Source organism: Cinclus cinclus, chromosome 13 (assembly GCF_963662255.1).
Source record: "Cinclus cinclus chromosome 13, bCinCin1.1, whole genome shotgun sequence".
Taxonomy (NCBI): Eukaryota; Metazoa; Chordata; class Aves; order Passeriformes; family Cinclidae; genus Cinclus; species Cinclus cinclus.
In genome coordinates, this window is record NC_085058.1 from 7119217 (window position 1) to 7142680 (window position 23464).

The 23464-nt window shown below is 37.4% G+C and overlaps 1 protein-coding gene across 1 annotated transcript in view; it reads left to right on the forward strand.

Annotated features, from left to right (window-relative positions):
- The first annotated feature begins 2427 nt into the window (after positions 1-2427).
- LRRC49 (leucine rich repeat containing 49) overlaps positions 2428-23464 on the forward strand; it is a 40674-nt gene continuing 19637 nt past the window's right edge. The window contains exons 1-9 of the mRNA XM_062501285.1: positions 2428-2481; positions 2902-2964; positions 3554-3641; positions 5821-5920; positions 6471-6674; positions 7987-8053; positions 11988-12131; positions 16073-16134; positions 21883-22030. Of these exons, the coding sequence (XP_062357269.1) occupies positions 2428-2481; positions 2902-2964; positions 3554-3641; positions 5821-5920; positions 6471-6674; positions 7987-8053; positions 11988-12131; positions 16073-16134; positions 21883-22030 (930 nt within the window). The remainder of the gene's footprint in view (positions 2482-2901; positions 2965-3553; positions 3642-5820; positions 5921-6470; positions 6675-7986; positions 8054-11987; positions 12132-16072; positions 16135-21882; positions 22031-23464) is intronic.

The window sequence follows — 23464 nt, forward strand, 5'->3', positions numbered from 1 at the left end:
AGTGGACCGTTTCAGCTACTAAAGTTAAATTAACATTCATGTGCTAAATACTAGAATCAAAAGCTTTTCATTTTATCATGTAAATACTTATTCTTCACTCAAGGAGGATATGTTTTCAATACTGTCTGTACCCAAACTGCTAAACGAACTTTAAGTTGCAACTTCATTTTGTGGCATCCTTGTTTATGTCTGCCTTGCTTCAATATTTCTTCTGAAAAATTTGGATGAACAGAAAGTGAGACTGCCCTCAGGGCCTGTTCTTCCCGTCAGTGTGGCAAACTGTCCTCATGAGTCAGGTTTGTTGGCATAGACACATTCTGATACTGCCTTGCTTTGGCAGATTTTTAAATATGCCTTAAGCCATAAAGTATTTTGTTTATGAAATATGATTACAAGCATCACTAACCAAATCTCTAGTTCTCTGCTAATGGAACATTCTGTTATACGTCTTGCGTAAGGCATCGCTTTGCTATTTATTTCAGTGGAGGCAGAACTACAAACACAAATTACACATTCTAGGCAAGAATATGGACGGGGACTGTGGGTCAGATTTTATATGATTTCATGGAAGTTGTTTGCCTCCCTGGGCACAAACAAGGAGTATGAACAAAGAACTGTTTTATGCTACAGCTAACTCAAATTATGTTTGAGAGAGACCTTCCAGTTTATCTGGTATATCTTTCTGTCAGGGTTAAGGGAACTTAAAACTTGATTTTATAGCAAAGGACACTAGATGTATTTATTTGTTCTGCCAGTGCTTGCAGGACATTATTGGTCTTCGGCCAGATGAAGACTGATGTAATTTCAAACACTGTGTTGATTACATCTCCATCAAAATTATCAGACTAATGTTTTTGGGTTTGTTTGGTTTGTTTTATTTTCCTGTTAATATAACAGTGCTTACTTCCAGGAGAGATAAAGCAGTATTTGTAAACATAGCAGATCTGGAAACTAAATGTATTAATGTAGACAAGTCCCTTAGAGGGAAACCCATGGCTCACTGGTACCCAGTTAACATCATAAACCCATGAACCTGAACTGCATGACTAAAATCTGGACAGATTTCTTATGGTGCGTTTATTGTTGGTGCAGCATTGTCTACATACCATAAAAAAAATTAAAAACAAAATGAAACAGAAAAAAAGATTACCAAAACAAAAACCAAATACAAAAGCCCAGAAAACAAACCAAGCTAACAAAAGCACCAAAAAACCCAACCACATATTTTGCATTTCTCACAAAATATGCCATAATTACATTATTCTTCTGTCAGCCTTTCAGCTGATGGAAACTAAACTGGCCATACAAGAAGCTAAACCTGGAATATTTATTTGTTTGTGTGGCCAGGAATTGGAATAGGTTGCTTGGGGAGGTGTTTAAGAGCATCTGGATCTGCCCTGGATCATGCAGTTTGTGGTTTAGGGGCTACAGTTGCAATTCTGGGTTGGCATTTGGACTTGGTGATCTTAAAGGTCTCTTCCGACCTCGAAGATTCCATGATTCTAACTGGGGAAGACACCATGAGGCAATTCAGAGCCCTTCCACAGACTGACAACCGCACTGGTGCTTCTCTAAGCACTCATTTCTTGATGTATTTAATAGAATCCACTAGACATCAGTCATGGCTTTTCACACACAGCCTCTTGCTTGTAGAATTCAGAAAAATGCAATCATAATAGCAGCTTTTTACTGTGGGGCAGCAGGCTGGGGGTGACATCAGGCACAGCAGGACGACTACAGAGTGCCACATCCATCCCTCCGTCCGTCCATCCCTCTGTCCGTCCATCCATCCGTCCATCTGTCCATCCATCCGTCCGTCCGTCCATCTGTCTGTCCTTTCATCCATCTGTCCATCTGTCTGTCCTGCCATCCGTCCGTCCATCCATTCATCCGTCCATCCGTCCATCTGTCTGTCCTTGCATGCATGCATCCATCATCCGTCCATCCGTCCCTCCGTCCGTCCGTCCACCCATCCATATACCCATTTGTCCATCCATCTGTCTGTCCTTGCATGCATGCATGCATGCATGCATCCATCATCCGTCCGTCCGTCCGTCCGTCCGTCCGTCCGTCCGTCATCCCTCCGTCCGTCCGTCCATATATCCATCCGTCCATCCATCCATCCATCCGTCCGTCCGTCCATCATCCCTCCGTCCGTCCGTCCATATATCCATCCGTCCATCCATCCATCCATCCGTCCGTCCGTCCGTCCGTCCGTCCGTCCCCTCACGGTTTCCCGCCCTTGGCACCGCCCAGACGGGCGGGGCGGAAGCGGCGGTCGCCGCGGTAACGGCGGAGCCATTTCCGACAGGGCGGCGGCGATGCGGGGCTGAGGGGTTGTCTGGGGCTGCGGAGCTCCGAGAGGGCGCTTGGGGCCGAGCGGGGCCGAGCGGGGCCGGGCGGGGCCGGGCGGGGCCGGGCGGGGCCATGGTGCCCAGCAGAGGCCGCCCGGGCCGGGCCCCGCGGGCCGCGCCCGCAGCGGTAGGTGCTGCCGGGGCCGGGGCGCCGAGCGGGGGGCGGCTGTCCCGGCACCGTTTGTGCGGTGCTGCGAGGGGCGTGGGGGAGACGTTTCGGGTTTGTCGCGTAAATCCATCTCAAAGACCAGCATGCCTTGCCTTTTGAAAAGGCAAGGCGTGTTTAAATGCAAGCACTTGTTTTCTTCATACTGGGAGTTCATAGTGATTTTTTTGTAAACCAAAAATTTAGTGGTACTTAGAGCTGTGATCTGTTCTTCATATGATTTTGTGAAACTGTTCCTTTCTTGGCAGACTTTGTTATTGAAAATAGCTTTATTCCTTCAAAAGCGGTTGTATGGATAAGCAATATCAATGTTGCAATCAACGATTGTATTGATATTTCTGAGAAATGTAGCATTTAATTTTCTCTCCTTACAATTTGCAGGTTAATAATTGTGGTTTCCAGCTGGTCATCCAGACCTCATCAATACCAGAAAAAAACAAACCAGTAATTATTACCTTTTCTTGGATAGTTATATTAACTAATGTTGTATGATACAGACAAATTTGCATGCTGTCAAATAGGAATTACCTTTTCAGTACTCATCTGTTGTTCTGCTGACTTACAATATCTAATGTATCAAGTAGTATTTTGTTAATTTATTTAATCCTATTCAAACATATAATAGAAAAACATGGGGTTGTACTATAGCCTGCCACAAGCTTAATATATATGTAGACACACACACACACACACACATATATATATATATATGTTTTCTTGATCTATCTGTACCTCTCCTGTAATTGCAGTATTCTTCACAGAGTGAGGTTTGTTTTTTATTTATTCAGTCAACTGCATATAAATGTACTGGTAACTTCCATATTTTCATTTTGGTTTCCAACAGTGAAGCTTTTTAGTTTAGTGTCTTAAAAGAATGAATACGCCTTTTACTGGAAAAATTATTTCTTCTCTTTTTCAAAGCATTTATAGAAATTCCTGAGAACTGCCGTTAGTACTAAGGTTGAGTTTGTCTGTGTAAAGACATTATTTGCATTTGAAAACTCTAACATTTGTCTGTAATATTGTGTGACAGTTTGAATTCAGGATAAATAAAGAACAGTCCTCTTTCCACAATAGACTTCCGCAGCATGATCTGGAAAAAAACTACTCAGGAAGGCAAGGTAATATTCAATAGGGTTTGGTTTGTTTGTCTTTTTTATCTGCTTATTTTTTCTAAAAGTAAAGCAAGATTGTGTCATGATAAGAAAATCTAAGTGTGACTGTCAGTTGGCTACAATAATTCAATGTAATTACTGTTGCATCCTGTCCCAAACTCACTTTGCTACTGCCTGGCTTTTTTCATCAATTTTTTTCCCCCCTCAGGGAGGAGCATTTTTTCTTCTACCTGCAAAGCCATAACCTATGGAGTGCCCTACTGTACATTCCCTCAGTAGCCACACAATTGTCTAAAGTAACATTTTAGTAGATGTTTAACGTTTCAATACAATCAGGCAAAATTAGTTTCTAATTTAGAACCACGATATTAAGAGATAGTTTTTCTGTTGTGCTTACCTGCTCTTGGCTTTGCAAAGCAAAATATTGGTGATCTCACTGCTGACTGTGGTGAGGACTGGAAGAGACTTGAAACAACTCTTCTTGCCATGTTGCTGCTGCTTGGCTGTGATTGGTGTGAGTAGAAAACCAATTTAGTTATCATGGCAACACTTTATTCATTCTGGTAAAAAATGAAGACCAGTAGCCATTCAGAGTGTGTAGACTTTTAGGGATACTATACAATTTATGGAGTAAATGTAAGTCTGCAGTTTGGTTTTATTCCCTGTGCAGGAGACCAAAGAGTATTATGTCCTTTAGTTAGTAACAAGCAGCTCTATTTCCCAGCACCATCCAGTCTGACAGAATTTTCTGGTTTGCCATTGAAGCAGAGTACAGGTTCTTTATCAGGACTTGGGGAGACTTCTGTTCACACCCCTACAAAATCCCAATAAGAGCCCAATAAAACAGCCACATTTTTAGTTCACATGCTTCAGGGGAAGTGGAAACTTCTCATGAGTCTCTCTGTCTTTTATTGGACGCCTTGGCAAAGGTGTTTCCTAGTGCTCCCTTTGGGTGTTAAACAGGTCAGTAGATCATTTGTCAGGAAACCACAAGAAATCTTTTTTACATGTCTTTAGGAGGATGACAGTAGGAAAAAAAGTCACTTTACTGCCATCCTGTCATGTTTCAGACTGATAATTTTAAGTTTCTGGTCTTATACTTATTGGCTTCAAAACCTGTGACACAATTGAAGGAGGATTTTTGCAACAATGTTAATTGATTTTAATATTTTTTGGTGTTTTTTTTCTAACAGTTTTTATTTTGAAGGATGTGTAGAGGGTGTTGTTAAAGTAGCTAATGATAAAATTCAAAAGTAGCACAAAAAAGATTCTGAGTTGACTAACAAATTGTTTTAGTCAAGCAGATGCCTAATAGTACATTTCAGACACCAGTGGACTCATTGCTGTAGTAGTAAAACCAGTTGTCTTGTTTGTTAAACAATTGATGTTTTTCCTGGTAACATATTTATTTGAAGGAAGAAGAAAAAAGAGGGCAGTCACACAGAAGTCAAGCCTATGTTTTGTGGTAGAGTGCATGCACAATGATCTATTTTTGACCAGTATTTTTCAGTGGATCATTTTCCAAATAAGCCAAAGCTCACAGAACACATTTGTTGTTTAATGTTGCAGGTATTTTTAGACATCCTCCCTTTTTTTCTCTTATATTAATGAAATGCATAAGGATAAATAGGTTTATAAATATGTTTTTCAAGGGCTGCCTATTTCTTGGTAATGGAGTGAAATACCAATGGTCACTAGGTACTGTGTGCTCTTACCTTTGAAAGACTTTGCACTTATTTGTGGCTCAGTGGGATTGTTTCAATATTTTGGTGCTTTATTTTCTAGTTCTGTCAGCATCTATTTGATCTATGTCTTTATCTTAAGTTGGGTAATACCTTCTTTAAGTTCAGATACTGAAACTGTAAAACAATTTACCATCTTACGTTAAAATATCACCGGGTAATTCTAATGAAAATAAAGGCATTTACAAAATATCTGCTTATAACAAATTGTTGAAAAAAGTCTCAAAGTAAAGAAATGGATGTACTTTGGAAAGAAGATGTAGAGGGATATAGTCATAAACAAATGATACCAGTAAATTGATAAATTATAGTACTGAATGGAGGCAAAAAGCACGTTCATGCTTCATTTTTTTGTAAGAAAGAAAATTTTGCTTTTATTGCCTGTAGTTCATTACATGCATCTACAGAGAAGTAGTTCATCTATTTGTATGATTTTCCAATAGATAACATGAATTTTGGGAGCAGTTCATCAATAACATTTCCTGTATTGCAACGTACTGCTGAAGAAAAGATACTGAACTCAGATAGACTTACCCTGGAAAGGTGAGAGGGTGATGGAACACGTGCACCACAGCCTCAGGGCCCTGGTCTGAAGTGACCAGAGCCCCACTGATGGCTGCAGTCAGTGCTGGGCTTGGCCTGTTGGGTTTTGTGTGTGTGTGTTTTTGAGAGAAGAACTGTGTCCCATGGGGAAATTCTCTGTCAGTGTCTCGTGATATATCCATACAGCAGTCATCTACGACAGGCAGATTTCTGCTCTGAGCAGGCTGTTCATGTGATAGCTGAAGAAAAACAGATTGTGAGGCTGCATCTGTTGGAATTTTAGTGTGGTCACAACACTAAAATTCCATGTAATTTCCATGTAACAAGCAAATCTCTGAGAGGAGAGGTGTTTAGAAAATTTTGGAAATACTTCTGCTATATTTTCAGGCTAATTTTTTAATAGGTAGGAGTTTCTGCTTTATCTACAGAATTGAATTAGCAAGCCTAATTAATGCTAGCTTAATGAAGATGATATACTTTTCTCTCTTCAGTCAGAGTGGGTGAGCAGAAGGTGGATTACTTATGTGTTGTTTTTTCTTTTTTCTTCCAGGCAAAAACTGACAGTGTGTCCAATTATTGATGGGGAAGATCACCTTCGTCTTTTGAATTTCCAGCATAACTTTATAACTCGTATCCAAAATATTTCTAATCTTCACCATCTTGTTTTCTTAGATTTATATGATAATCAGATTGAAGAAATAAGTGGGGTTTCAACTTTGAGATCCCTGAGAGTGCTTCTTTTGGGAAAGAACAGGTAAAAATAATAAAACCTAACTAAGGCACTCTAACTCTAGGGTGTAACAACTGTGATTTCCCATTGTTTCTGTTACAGTTTTCAGTTTGTGATGTTGCTGTCATACCTGTGAGACCACCCCTAAGATTAGCTAAGTGTCAGGGATCCCACTGAGGAAGCACACAGATTTTGTGTGTCATGTTCTTCAAAGCTTCCTTCCTTAGTAAATTTAAGCAACATTTTCAAAGTACTTCACATGTTTCCATCTAATCTTCTGTTTTGATTGATTATTAAATATGGGTTGTTAGATTTCTGTGGCGTGTTGTGGAATGTCTTTTAAGATCAAATGTAGTATTGATTATTTATAACCTATAAAAAGTATTTCTGCCTGGTATATTTAGCTGGAAAAATTACCAGACAGATGAGTCATGAATTTTAATGCTTATTTATTGCTTCTAGTCTTGTGGCCTTTAATTTTAATAATTTAATACATGTATCTGTGGAATTGCTCACACATCTAAAGGTTGTGCTCTGACTTTTAAAATTTTCCTCATTTTCTTATATTCAGTAAAGTGAGAACTGGTGACCAGTTCTCAGTTATGTGCAGATTATAAAGAATATGCCTCCTAATTTAGCCTCTATTCAAAACTGACAAGTTTCAATAGTCCAGTATGTTACTAGAACTAAAAAATCTCACCTGTAGAAATCAATATTGTTTATAGTAAAATGCTGGGGTGTGGGCACTACTATTTTAAAGTGCTTTGAGGAATTATTTTCCTTATCATAACCACCCTGAGTGCAGTTTACCTTAAAAGTGTGGTGTTGAGGTAGTCAGGACTGGGTCTGCTCATGAGTGAGTGGTTACACATCACACAGAGTTGTTACCACCTTGTTATTGGCTAGCTCTGTGTGTGATCTTTGATTACTCTTGGAGCAAATGTTTAATATATGTGCTTAATGTCATCAGCCAGTAGATGATGCTGTTGGCTGTATAATAGCCTAGGTTTGGAATCTGACAAAATATGACAGGACAGAGAAATTTTAAGGCAATGAAGTTGCTGACTTTGGTTTCTCGTGGAGCAAGTATTCCATCCTTTTCTTCTTTCTAGAAGAGCCACATAAATTGTGCAGCTATTGAATTATTGACAGTCAGAAAAGGTAATAGTCTTAAAGTCATACTCATCTATGAATTCTTTTTTTCAGGGTTCAAAATTTTGTTATTTTTCTGTTACTCTTGTTAGTCACGTAAAAGACTTGATTTTGTATTGGGTGGAAAATGAAAGATACTTTTAATCTAATATTAAAAATAATTGTCCTAATTGAAATCTTGCAGAATAAAGAAGATCTCAAATCTGGAGAACCTAAAAAACCTTGATGTTTTAGATCTTCATGGAAATCAGGTACAGTACAGTAACTTGATTGCTTATATTTGTTGTGTAGACATCATGTATTTGCTGTGTCTTTTACCAAAAGGTACATTGTTTCATGAAAGGGACCTGGTGGCAAGTTTTGCAGCTCTTGAGGTCACAGAAATGAGTAAGTTAAAAGGTGTCATGTTTATTTTTGAATCTTTTTACCAATGTCTTTCACTTTCAGTGTTGTACTTCAGGAAGGTTATAGTGATTAAAATGCTGTGTTAGCTGAGTATAATGGCACTCACCTGCACAACAGTAACCTACCACAAGCACTTGTGGTGTAGTTAAACTTGTGGTATAGTTACAGTCTTAGAACTGCTATAAAATTTGTAGTTATGATTGATTACTGTTTCTACTGTTGGTGGTCTGACAAAACCAGATTCCCTACTTACATGTGAAAGAGAAGAAAAAGAAGTTAGCACTGCAGGGACTTAACTGTTGTAAGTGATGAAATAAATTTATGGCTGCTTTGAATTCCATTAGTTGAACAATGCTCACATTGTGCAGTGGCAGAGGCAGCCTAGGACCAGGTGATGGCATTGCCCTTGGGGTCTTGGCCATCTCCAAACATTCATTCACAAGTGTTTGTTTGAACAACACAGTCCTTTTTGTATTGCTGCTGGAAATGTGATGGGGGGGTAATGCTTTTGATAAAAATACTTGCAGACTAATGATGCAGCTGTGGCAATCAGCACACTTTCCCAGCACAAATGAAGAAAGCACTAATGAAAACAATCACATCTTGCACAAGTGATTGTGATATAGATTTGACCTTTTTTTGTCTCCAAGTAGCAATATAACTTTCTTTACATTAACTGCACTTTTGCTTGGAGTTTTGGGCTGGTTGTTGCTGGATCACCTTCATAATGGTAGGCTTACTTTGATCCAGAGAATGTAACAAATTACCCTATGTCAGGAACTAACATTAAATCTTGAAGTTCAGTAAGCTATTTCAGTTTTCAAAACGTTTTTGTCATAAATGTAGATGTGAAAGACACAAATGTTTGGAAATGGAGTTAATTATTTCCTTTTTTGGTAGGTTTAGTATATTTCTCCTGTAAAGACCAAATAAAGACCATGAACTTATCTTCCATAAATAAATCACCTTTCTCTTCCTTTCCAGCTCAAACATAAACAAGTTTTCCTGTTTAAGTTTTTTTTTCCCCGTGTTTGAGGAATTCAAAATTTAAAACTCCAATCCTGCCATCCACAGTATTAGTTATTTTTGAATGCTTAATGAAAAAATGAAGGGAAGAAGGGCTGTGTTTGGGATACATCTTAGTGGATTAATGCCTTGTCTTGAAGGCTGGGTTTTCTTGTTGTTTGCTTATATAACACTGTATAAGGGAGCTCCTTTAACTGTTTAAATTTGTGGGATTTTTATTTCTGGCAGCCTTCTAGTCTATCTTTAAAGTATTTCTTCTGCATTGTCGATTTCTGAAGAGCAGACTTCAGCAACATAATTGGCTTTGAGAACTTCAAAATACAGTTTCTCATGTTCAAGAATGTAGCAATTTAAGCAACAGATCAGAGAACTAGAGCCAGACATATCTCAGTGGTGTTCAGCAAAAGGACAGTAATCATTGAGCATTGTTAATTATGTGCAGTATCTCTTATATGTTACCAGTGATCCCAGGTGAATGGTGAGCAATTAACTCCTGTGTACAAGTTATAGACAAGGTATTGGAAGGACACTAGATTAACTGTTAACACAGTAGTAGAGACACATAGAATTGGATAATTCAGGGACTCCAGACATGAATTTTATGATAGAGTGTTTTAAATATGAAATGGCATTGGAGTAATTTCCTGTGTTCTGTTTAATTCTGTGAATAATTTTTCTTTCCAGCAGTTCAAGACTTAAGTAAAATTATACAACCTGGTATTTTTCTCATACATGAACTTCTTTTAATTCATCACAGATTATTTTTAAAGATGGAACTTTCATTTGTGCAATTTAATTACTGATGGGTGATTATTTGGTGCATAACAACCTTTTTCTGAGTTCTATTTCATAGTGAGGTATTCAAAGATGCAAGCAAATGAGAAAATAAACAGTGGTTTTGTTCACTGTTTGCAAGTAGACTTTGACTTGTGTACTAATTTCTTTTTGGTATTTTATAAGTATTATTTGAAACATCCAAAAAAAAGTGATAATAGCTTTTATTATTTCTTACCTTACAGTCCATATGAAAAGCTTGTGTACCTTCATGTGTGTATGCAAAATTGAATTCAGTAGAGCTAATCTTAAAGCTTAGCAAAGTGGTAAAGAGTATCTCTACATGTTGCTGATGAAATCATGAAATCTTTGCAATAGCAGTGAAATGCCAGGATTAATATTCTGGGCTGTGGCATTCTAGACTTTAATTCTAGCTGGGCAGGCATCAACAGAGGTCTGTGCTCTTCATGCCAACTGTCTGCTCTTGGCATTGCTTTTAGAAGTCTCTCAGTATAAATATGCTTTTACACAGTGGTATTTTCTGGTTTTCTTGCTGTAATATTTTTGTATAAAATACACATAAATGGATAGTTTAATTAGCAGTTGAATCAAAAATTTAAGCACCTCAAATCAAAAGGTTAAGGTGTTATTTAATGTTGGTCTTGCTATCTACTTTTGTATGCTTTTTAATTGAGAAATTGCTGAAGTATTTCTAATAGCAGCATATTCCAGCCACAGACTTACATGTACACATATATGTGTATGGATACATGGAAATTGCCAACCAAATTGGGTGTTCTCAGACTGTTAAATAATATCTACCTTACCTCTTCTGTTCCAGGAGCTGCTAGACACTTCTGCAAACTGGCATGGCCACACTTACACTGATGTAAAGCAGCAGGGGCTTCCATGTCTGTGACACCAGGCACTTTCACTGGTCTGCACCTTGGCACTGTTGGCCTCTTGGATGAGGAATGGTGTGCCTGGGCACTGGGTGCCAGAGGGGCTTACGGTGGTGCAGAAATGCTAATTCTGGCTGACAGGGAGTGATACCTGTTGGTAGCTCTTAGCACTGCCAGAACCTTGTGGCTGCTGAAGTGTTTTCCACAGGAAACCCTGCTGTCTTCTTTCTGCCACCCAGCATGGGTTTCACTGAGAGTACCATAGGCATGTCCCTTGTGCAGTGGCTGTCCTTCTTCTCCCTGTGTGCAAGTCAGGCATGAATTCTGCATAGGAGCTGGAGGACAGATCCCACACTGCCATGAGAAATAATTATCTGGATAGAGAGCCTTGTGTGGATCACTGCGAAATATTAACAGCTGGAAACTAACCCATACTGAATTATCAGAGCAATAAACAATGTCTCTGTAAAATACAATGATATTTCTAGAAATAAAAACTGAAATTAAGGATCAGTAGCTATTATTGCTGTTTTTATGCCTTTTCCCTTTTGCTTTGCCATTATCACCCGAGTATTTAAAATAGGATATTAAGTATAAAAACAAGGATCTGCCAGCTGCCTGTTTACTGTAGTTCAGTCTTTGTTAGATTCCTCTCCTTTCTAATCCCAGGAGGATAATTATCTTTGCAGACAAATTAAGCCTCATCCATGCATAAAATTTCTCCATTTTGGCATACCATGATACCATCAGTGTTGTCTTGGTTTTATGTCTTTGAGGTTGCTGCTACAGAGCAGCACAGCTGAAGTAACCTGATTTCTAATGGGATAAAAAGAAATGTTGACTGAGTTTTACTGCAGGATGATGAAAAATGTGGATACTTGTTCTGGATCTCTGAGTCATGGTTTAGAGAAACACAGGCAGACTATTGTATGAAGCTGATAGTTCATGTATACTTCCAGAAAACTTGTGTAAAAAAACAAGAAAACTTTAAAACTTGTAAAAACAAGAAAACTTGTATAATATATATATATTATATCCATATAAAACAAAGTGTGCATGTTTATTGTATCTCTGACAGATTGCTAAAATAGAAAACATCAGTCATTTAAGTGAACTGAGAGTGTTAAACCTTGCCAGAAACCTCCTAACTGTTGTAGAAAACCTGAATGGACTGGATTCACTCACAGAGCTCAACCTCCGTCATAATCAAGTCTCTGCTATAGTAAGGAGCAAAACTCTTGTCCTCTTTTTCCTTTTTCCTTTCCTTTTCTTTGTTTTTGACAAAATGCATAGTAACTGTAACTTGTTTAAGCCATATGTGTTTCAGATTTTTGACATCTTGTGTTTCCTCATATTGTGTTGCTTACGATGTTCTGCTGCAATACTTAATGCTACAACATAAAGGTGAAACAAACACATTCACTTTTGGTGTTATTTTCTTTAAATGTGATTGGGGAGACTGGACTTAGATGACCTTAAAAGGTCATCTCCCAGCCCCAACTGTGCTGTAATTCTATGATGACTTGTAGTGTTTCAAATCTTGAAAGCTCATGAAGTTCCTTGGAGAGGGGGGGAAGAGATTTTGTAAAAGCTTTGTGCTTCTAACCTGCAAATTTAGATACTCTTCCATACAAGTTCATGTTCTAGAAACAAATCATCTTGATTTCTGAAGGTTAGCCAAGCCATAAGACCATCCTTAATTTTAACTTAAGAATCTTGCTGGGCTAAACGCAGAGAAAACAGGTATTGTTTGTAAGGGCACAGTTTTCTAATTGAAGCTTTAACCCAGTATTTTAAGTCTTCATATTCTAAAAATTAAGGTTTTCACTTTACAATTTGAATCGTAGTTCAGGAATGGCAAGTGGATTATTCAAACAAGAGCTTTTTAAAATAAAACAGTTTACTTAGCTACCTTTTTCTGGCCCGCATAATTCTTTTAGTTCCTGGTCCCCTGTTTGCTGAGCCTTTCTTTTCTTCAGTTTCTGCTATTTGCCAAATAGGAATTGTTCTTACATCTCAAAAATAAGAAATTTCTGCTCATTGCTGGTTCTGTCACTGTACCTTCCCCTGTGTCAGTGATGCTACCCAGAATTCTCTTCACTTGTAGCTTCTGCCTTTTCAGTCCTCTCAGGTGCAGCTTGTACTTTCTGCTGTCACAAATGGAGAGTCAGTGAGAAATTTGAATTAGTGACTTTCAGACTTGGGATCTGTGCTGTATCTCAATGTTTTAGTGTTTCCTGGCAGAGACAGTGTTTCAGAAGATGATATTCTCTTCAGGGAAATACTTATTTTTGCTTGTTGGCCTGTGGGGTTTTTTTAACTCTTCTTGTTGTTGGTATAATTTTGGGTTTTTACTCTGATTAAATTCTAATGAAACACAGTTTTGTGAGTGTGGATTGTTTTGTTTCTCATTGAATGGTAATTTTAGCAAGTATGGAACTAACACTGTGTTTTAAGTTTTGGACACATTATACTGTCTAAAACTCTAAGTAAATATGGTTCCTAAAGTAATATGTTTTTTCTTATGTTCATGATAAGTCTTGTCTTTTTCTGTGTGTGCAATCATGTGCATGTGTTTCTTTACTTGTATTTGTTTTATTTTTTTGAAATGAAAGCTACATTCCTTTTGTATGGAAATTCAGATACTGCTGCAATAGGAAATTAGTAAAAATGCAGAAATATAGAAAGAAATATATCATTGTATGGAAAGAATATCCAAGATAGTTTATTTCTGGAGCACCTGAGTAGCTGAGGGAGGGGAGCCATATTTCTTTAAGATGAAATTTAAGTTCATGTGGTTGGCTGTGCAGGTGGAGGAGATATTTGAATCTTGGTAGTGTTATAATGTAGCACTTAGCTGCAAAATATTCACTCCTAGGTTCATAAAAAGAATTTGGTTACTGTGCTTCAGTTACCCAGTTACTGTGACAATTATGAATCAGGGTCATTATGAATCAAGCTTTTTAAACATGATTATTCCTTCAAACGAAAGAATCTAAACTCAAATTTAAAAATAAATTGCTGATCTTAAGTAATTTTTAAAATTAATCTGATTTAAATAACTTTGCATTTTTTTTTGGTGAATCTTCCTTATTTTCCACATACCTCTTTTTGACCTGCCCTAAGTGTATTATTTTTTGTGTAGGAAAGATGGTGGTCTCATTTGTCAGTTCCACAGTGAACTCTCTGCCCACTGCAGTTTACTGTATTGAATAACTGAAGTTTTCCAGCTGGGTTGTAGTTGGTTTGAGGAATTAAATCTGCAGTCATCCTTTACAATCCATTGGCCTTGGACTACCAGTTTAGGGACTGTTTTTTGTCTTTCAGCTTTTCACTACAGACTGAAAATCCTTGAATCATAAATAGTTATTTTTGTAGGAATGAACTGTAGTTGATTCAAAGCTGTAGGATTTACAGAGGCAGTCCTGAGGCTTGGTTTATGGCAGAAGCATCTTAGAGGATTGAAGTGTGTTCAGAGAATCTGACTTCAGGAGAATAGCAAACAGAATAAATGATTACAAAGAGTCTTGTATGCCATCAAAAGCACAGATCTATACATACCATGAGTTATGAAATATCTACTTATTTTCCATCCAGTTGTGAGTTAGGGCCTCTGTTAGGAAGATTATCTATATTTTTCTTTAAAAGACTGACCTTCTTGATTGCTTTGAGGTATTAAAAATTTAGCATTTTGGGTTTTGTCATCTGCAGCTTGATCTTAGACTTGAAGGAGGACTGGTCAAGATGCTCACTATTTTTTCAGGAAAGAACTCCTGCCCTCTGTCCACCTCACTATAGGACTTTGTATCAAAATTGAAGTAGCTGGAGATTTTGTTTTTTTTTTTTTTTTAAACAATCCTGGCTAGTGTTTCCTGCCACACCTGGGACTTGCTACATGTTTTGCAAGACATCAACACATTATGCTTCGAAATGTGTCTTGAGAGGTAATTACTTTGTGTTCCCCAGTTATCAGTTGAAATCACTGGTGCTTAAGCATTACTGTGCAGAGCCCTGTAATGCCTGTCTTCACGTGTGTATCCACCTGTATCACCTGCCCACCCTTTTAGGCATCAACACCAAGCAGCCTTAGGGACAGAGAGGATACCCAGATGTACCTCTGTTGTGAACTCAGTCTTTCCATGGTCCCATCTGGGAGGACTCAGGACAGCTCTGAACCAGGAGCTTTTCAACTGCAGACTTGATCACATCAGCCCTGCTCATCATATCCAGCAGTGACTCTCAGCAGCTTTGTTAGCTTAGATTTAGTGCTTCATTAATAGGAGCTACAGGGTTGGTTTGAGCTGCCTTTGTTTACCTGTTTGGAATGAATTGTTCTGGACTGCTATGCAGACATGTCAGAAGTCTGGTGAAAGGAGGAAGAGTTGTAGGCTAAAATCAAGACACTGAACTCTGATGCTCCTTTCCCAGGTTTGTGTCCTCTGGTTTGAAGTTGGAGTATGACCATTGTTAGGGTAAGGAGATGCAGAGTTAGAACTGAGGGGTTAGGTGTGAATGGCTTGTGAATCCCTGCAGACTGTGCTGTCTGATATAGATTTATATTTCATAAATGAAGTTTGATCTTACTTGCTATGTTTCATCTTACTAATATTTGAGCTATATGCTATTTAGAGACTTCCCACAAAGGCATTTAGTGGCAATATTAAATTTAGAGTTTCTTATTCTGTAAGCTCATACCTTCTTCTAAATACTGATTGTAAAGGTGACAGAGTCCTTCAGATCATTCTCTGACTGGAGAGTCACTGCTGTTTGGCAGTGCTAATTGCACTGCTGTATTGCACTTTGAAAACCTTATTTCAGTAAGCTTTTTTTTTTTTCTTAAAGCATGTTTATCCTGCAGCTTAAATGCTGAGACAGCACCTTGGCTTACTTCCCAACAGCCTGTTCAGAGAGCAGCAGCAGCCATATCCTCCTTTTCTTTAACATCATTTGCTTTGCAAGTGATGCAGCGTGTTCTGCAGAGTGGGATCTGCACTGGAACACTCCCTTGCAGTCTGCATTAGGGAGAGATGGAGCTGCACATTCAACAGAAATTAATGTTGCAGCAAGGTTGCAGCATTTAGAAATGAAAGCATCTTGTCAGGCCAAGTAAAGAGGCTCAAAAGGCACTTTCAGCTGCTGAATTTATGTCTCTTTTCTTTCTAGAAAGATGTGGATACTTTGCCCTGTCTCCAGCGTCTCTTCCTCAGCTTCAACAATATATCTAGGTAAGGGGAATAGTAGTTTGCTTCCTATCACTAATTTGAAGTATCCTACTGGAAAATTTGAATTCAAACACTGTGAGTACAGATCCTTTTTTTCTTCCCTTACATGTCAGGGAAAAGCACAATCAAACCATTGTGTATTTTCTACTTTAAGTATAAAAATTCTTGAAACCCTTTGCCTTTGAATGTAGTTGTACTATGAGTATTCTACCAAAAAACATATTTTTAATTTATTATCATACTGTTTATAGTGGACAAAATTAAAAGTGGATTTGTAAGTATCTTGTTTTGCTGTTAAGCTAGCTGTCTGTTAAAGCTGCATTATGCAAGGTGCAAATTATATTTAACATTCCATCACTGTATTTCTGGAGTTATGCAAACTGCTGAGTCAGATTCTGCTTGCTATTGGTAAATTATTATGTGCTTGTATTTTACTTGTGCATGTATTAATAAAGTCTGAAAGGTATATTCATGGTTCCCTTTCAGACCAGATGGCAGAAGCAAAATAACTCACAAAGCTGGGCTTCTATAGTTTCAAGTGACTAAGAGCATTTTGTTATAAATAGAAATGTTTCTCCTCTGTTCCGTTTCATATTAATGCATTTTTGAACTCTGCCTTTATACTCGTGCCAGTATTTGAAAAAAAAAAGCCAAGTGCCTGCATTATCTTCAGTTTGGTATGTCCTTTTTTTAATCCCTTGATCACCAGCAGCTTTCTTTGTTTAGAATCAAATAATTAAATGTGGGCTAGGGGAAGATGCTTCATGTTCTAATTAGTGGAAGTGCCATGCTGTTCTTGTGGTATCTGCTTTCTCTGTAAAATGTACTTAGTGGGGGCTTTTATTGTAGTAGCTACTCAAACGTTTTGTATCGACCTGCATTATGTTTTTTGCAGACAGCTCCAACTGACTTGTCTGTGTTCCTTAGGTTCTTAAAGTGCAAATGCAGTACATCTTAAACATACTCTTGGCTGTTAAACATTTAAAAACAATTCCAAGATGAGCTGCAGGAGTCTTTCTTGTGCTCTTCCTTTAGTTAATGTGCTACTCTTCTTATATTATATTTTTAATTGACATAATGAACAGAGAGGGTCAGCATTTTGCTTCCTTTGAATCATTTCCAGAATTGAAACTTGCCTTTGTTTCTGGCTTTCTAAAAACAGTCTCAGGTTAGCAGGAGCAAGGAGGGGACTGCAGCAGCTTGGCTCCCTTGCTGTCAGGGAGCATCACTGCAGTCAGGGAAATTGCCGTGTCTTTTTATGGACCTGGTGTATTTTGTGTTGTTTTTCTGACTGCTCTCTCATATTGTTTTATGCAAATTCATGTTATTTTTACAGTGTTCAGTGAAGGAAAAAATGTTTGGAATTTTCTGTGAGGTTTTGATAGATTTCTCAAAGTTTGTGATCACTAGGTTGCTTCTTGGTACTATATCAAAATTTTTGTCTTTTATTCATGGGGGCTTTAGTTGGACTATTGCTTCATCTAGTCTCAAGTTTCATGTAAGCTGCAAATACTTAACTAGAACATATATGGGAATATATTATTTAGTTTGAGTTTGCAGTTGGCATAGATATTAAAAAATCTTAATGTTAAACAAAAGCTATTGCTCTTCTATAAATGTTGTATATGCATATGGGTAGATAGGCTGATGGATAACTTTAACTCTGTTTATTTTCAATATTTTTTAAAATTTTATTTTAAAACACACAAATGAAAAATTTTATCTTAATCATATTCAGCTTGGATTTTTTAAAAATAATTAGCTTTACTCCACATAGCGGTTCTGAAGGCTGAACTCCCTGTAATTCCTTATTTGGAGTTATGTAGTAGATATGGAAATGATTACATATTACAAGTATATTCTCGACCATCAGTGTTCTGGTGCTTGGCTTAATACTCTTTGAACTGACTGAGGAAGTTGTATGCAACCATATCACCAGTGAACTGCTGTGCTCTGACCACTCCTACACCCTTTTAAATGTTTTTGTATGCCTTTGAGTCACCCCATTTACTCTGGGCCATAGGGTAATTTGAAAAATTATTTTTCCTAAAAACAGCTCTGTCTGTACAGCTGAATTTTGTTTGACAAGCAAATTGGTGCACAAATGCTCTAATTAATTTATCCATAGGTGCATAAAGAAAACCCCTGCAAATGAAAACAAATGACACAATGTCCAGAACTTGAATATATTTGTTACAATTTCATTGCAATATTTTATTAATGTTCATTTTTAAAAATAGCATTTTTGAGGCAGTGCTTTCATGGAAAGATTTTCTTGTTTCTGTTTTTGTGTCAGTGAAAATCCTTGGGTCTTAAATTGACACATCCTGACATGTTGAATTAGTTTTTCAGTAGAAGACTCAGGAATTCCATTAAATATTGTCACTATTTTTGGGCATGAGGATCTACCATGGGTGTAATCACGATGTTCTTTTTACCTCATACTTCAGAGAAGGGCTCAGAATCCTGCTGCTTCTCTGCAGAACTTTTAGTAGAAAAGGATATATTGACAAGATAATGTAAGCTAAAACTGAACTTGATGCTGATAGGAAACAAAGGAAGTCCTGTTTCTGGCTTCAGCCCAGAAATAGCAGTTACACACTGAAGGCATTTATACCTGATGGCTGAAGGCAATATCTCTATATAGAACTGGTTATAAAGAAATGGGAGAAATCCCATTTTTAATTTGTCATGTGGCACAGGGAAGAGATTGCAGTAACAGTTGCAGGAAAGATTTGCCACAGAGATTCAGAAAGAAAGTTATTGCTCATATTTGATAATGTGAAACCAGGGAAGACCATTTTTTAGTCTTGGAAACAAAATGCATATTTTCAGTGTTACTCTGCTGTCCAGGTTAGTGCTGTGTTGGCTTTTTCATTTAGTCTAGACATATGGAATAAGTTGGATAGAAGCTCATGCAATTCTTGTTCTTCATTTAGTTGCTGAATTGAAAATCTGAGAGAGGCAATGTTCTTAGCCTAATAAAAACAAGAAAGTACCTTTTTACTCAGCAAGATGAAAATTTATAAATGCATTGTTAAATGCTTGAACAAAAGCAGGTAAAGGGGAATGAAAGGTTGGTGGTAATTACATCTGTGTTCATAGGTAGTTTAGTAGTTAGAAACATGGAAAACCACAAGTTTTCTTCTTTAAGTATTTCTGAACATACAGTTCCCTCTCAGGTGTTCTTTCAGACTATAGCATGTTGCCTTCCTTCTCTATTCCAGAGCTTTTCCCCTTTGTGCAACATGCTTTTAAAAATGGATGCAAATGCGTAGTGAAGGAACAATTGTCTCCCTAAACAAGCAGGCTAGAACAGAAGTTAAATATTCCTGTGTCCTGTGAATGTGCATCACTGGAGCAGGTTGAGCTCCACAGTGCCATGCTCTTTTAAGTAATTGCTGCATTTTGATGTGAGGCAGGAGAAGTGGATTTGTGTTCCTTTGGCAGAGCAGAGGACTGGATGCAGGACTTGGAGCCATGTACAGAGGATGGAGAACTGATCTATTCTGAGAAGATTTTCAAATTTCTTATTATCAGAAGATTTCTGATAATTTAACCCAAATTTTTTACTTTATTTCTGTGTTTCTGAAATGTCAATTTTAGCAAAAATAATTTATGTAAGAAGAACAGGAACGAGAGGTGGTTGTCTCCTGCAGGAGAAGGTCTTTTGGAAAGAAAATCAGACATTCCACTCGACAAGATTGACTGAGGCAGTCTGACACAGCACCATCCAGAGCTGCTTTGTATTTCCTGAGCAGGTTAAAGGCTCCTTTGTGGTGAACAGAGGCTGGAGAAAGAGAGCCTTGAGACGTGGCCTGATTCCTGTCCAGTGGTCACCACGGAGCTCTGTCCCAGCAGTCTGCATGCTGGGAAGCTGACAGAAGCTTGATTGTAAACTCTGCAATCTGTTTGGGAATGTAGCACATTAAAGCTTTGCTTAGTTTAGGGTTGGGATACCAGTGTGACAAGTAGAGTATATAAACTTTTCTACATGGGATTTCTAAAACTCTGGCTTTTTATATGTGTATACAAAGATGTGAAAACTGTTTTTTTGCACTACTGTTTATTTCTGAAATTGAGCTGCTAGTAGGGCAGCTAAAAGCAGGATAAAGCAAGCACATCTGTTTTTAGGTCCAGAGTGAATGTTCTGGTGTGCTGAAGCAATGAGAATTTCAAAGCACAGCAGTATGTGTGAGTGGAAGGTCTTGAAAACACACTAGCAAGCTTTCAACTTTTCTGTAATTTCCTGAAGAAATCGTTTTTATTAAGAATCTGTAACCATATGTAATGAAAGTAGTACTGTTTGATTAAATGTTTAGTGGCAAGTACTTGGAATAAATATATTTAATGCTTTTAAATATACTTGCACTAAAAAATAATTTTGAAGACCAAAGATTTTCATATTTTTCAGGCAACATATGTTCTAGCTCACTGAAAATTCGTACTCTGGGGTTTTTTGTTCTAACATGTTTGAGTTTGCCTTACTAACTTCTGTGTCATTTGGGAAGATTATCTTTTCTCTTTAGGACATATTGAGTATGTATTTTAAGTAATATGTCAGCCTGATCTTCAAAAAATGTACAAATAAGCTGTTTTCTGAAAGGAAACAGGATCATAAAAAGCAGCAGAAAATAGTAATCAAGCTTTAACTGCCTGTATGAAACAACTAATTCTTCAGATATCCCAAGAACTTCCACTGTCTTTGTCACAATCTACCCATAATTCATTTTCCATTGGTTTTTAGGTTGTTTTCATGCACTAAGCACAAGAGCAGTAATATCTTCCACTTTGCTGTCACTTTTCTGCTGTGCCCTTTTGAGTGTACAGTGCAGGAGTTACTTGCATGCTGCACCAATTGCATGAAAATAGCTATTGCAGCTTTATTCAATGGCAGACTTTGAAATGAGCATCTGTGCTGCATACAGTTTCTGACCCCTAAGTTCAGGGCATACTTAAGGTTTGACTTAAGGCAGACTTGACTTTTGGAGGCCAAAGGACATAAGGATGGGTACAGTGTCACACATACTTCACAAACATATTAGGGAGTTTTATTTATCACTGTAACTGTTCAGCTTTTTTTATTAAAATTGAGTCAAATAGTTCTTTGTTGTTCAAAATAATAAGTATCTGGGCTGATTTTTTTTTCACATTTCATTTTCAATGCAGGGAACACTATAGAGGTTATACATCTCTAAATGCATTTTACACAAGTCATTTATTTTTTTGGCAAGTAACCAAATCTGCTGTGTTCTAAGAATCCAGCAGGTTAGAGTTTGTAGACTGAACTCAAAGTAATGGAGTAATCTGTTTTGAAGATTGTGATGCTTCTGTAGTTGCTTTGCTTCTAATATTAATGATGATGCAAACATGTAGGGTCATTCTGTGATATTTGTGGTTGGCTTTCTTGTACTTTCCAGGTTTTTTGTGCTGCTTTTGATTGTAAATGCACTTACTGTATTTCTGAATATGAATTTATATGTCTCATATTTTGGCAGGGGATTTTATTTAAATACTCCCATAATTCTCCTTTTTCTGCATCTCTTTTTACCTGTATGTGAAGGGACTAAAACGTTTACCACCAGCAGTGCTGGTATTTCAGAATACTTGTATTTATCATATGTAGTATTGATGGTTGGAAGTGTTTCAGTACAGTTAAATATTTATGTTCTGTCATTAAGAAAATAAATCTTCCATCTCAAAATTATTCGTCTTCCATGACATTAAAACTTTAAACTCTTTTGGTTACAGTTTTGAGGATATTCTGTGCCTTGCTGATTCCTCATCCTTGTCAGATATCACCCTTGATGGCAATCCAATAGCTCAGGAGACATGGTACAAACACACTGTTCTCCATCATATGATGCAGCTCCGACAGCTAGATATGAAGAGAATCACAGTAAGAAATTTCTGTTTTCATCAAATTTAATAGATACTTAAAATCAGAATTAAAATGCAGGGGTTTCTGTGTCTGTGTCTATATTAAATATACAAACTTTTTTCCTTAATTTAGTATGGAATTGAATGGTGAATAAGCATTACAATATTTAAAACTTTAACCCTTTTCTGTAGTTCAGTATAAAGTAAGGGTTTGCAGTTTTACTTCATTTATTATGTTTATTTTGAAGTGCTGAAACTCTTCAGCAGTAAATGCTGTATGTTCAGCTGCCATGTGACATGGGAGAGCCTTGCAAAGATTTTGGTTAGAATTTTCCTAAGTCTTTGCTGATTTGTTGTATAGCTGAGAAGGAGCAGCACCTTTCTTCCAAAGGAGTGGTCTGTTTGCCCTAAAACTGCTGTAATTGGTATCTTTTATTTAAGAATTTAATTGGTTTCTTTAATTAGCCTCCCTAGGGAGATCACACAGTTTGGATGTCTGTCTGTGTTTCTCACTTCCTAACCTACTCTCCCTGATAATTTCTGTTTCTGCTGCTCAAATTCAAGTAACATTCATAAGGGACAGAGGACTTCCACACAACTCAGTCTCCTACAGGCTTCTTGAAAATCCACTCCAGAGGATGAAGGACAATCTCCAGGGTCTTACCATAATGCCACCTATTTTGTCTTTTAATATAGCAATAATCTTGCTAATTCTTCTGTGTCTACTCAAAAGTGATGTGTAAGTGTGATTTCTTACCAGAGGAATCTCTCCAGCAGAAAGAAACACTGTTACAGTGGTAACTTTCTGGACCAGGTGCTGATACATCACCTTTTTTCAAATGCTCATTTGCTTTGTACAAAGGCTGTACTTCATTGTAAATTGCAGCTGATGCTTTTTCATGGAACCAAGTTAGGCTGAAGAATACAGCATGTATGTGGAAAACTTTAATTTCAAAAAGAAAGTGCTTTGGGACGTGAGAGTTATGCTCCCATCACTGAAAATACTAAATACTTGTTTGTTCACAGTATTCTAAGCTTCAGGGGGTTTTATATTTTATGATTTTGTACTGACTTAATTGCTAATTACTTTGCTTTTAAAAACTTTTTCTTTCAGTATTATTTCAGAAACTTGAGTTGCATAAAGAAAATATCTCTCCATCTCCCCACTTTTACCCTTATCAAGAGGGGATGGATCCTGGTAGAAGTATCAGTGTTGGGAAAAACTGTACAAAGAGCTCAAACTCCTTTTTAGACTCTAAAACTCTTTTCAAATGAGATCTGTATGGGAGAAAAGTTGTCAGAAATGCACAGCCATGGGAAGACCTTAATCTAGGTTTACACCTTGTGAAACCTCAGAGAATCAACCACAAAGAATAAAAGCCATAGAAAACCAGGCTTCACCAGTTGTGCTACTCATAAGCCTACTTGTAAAAAGAATGTGTTTTACACTCTT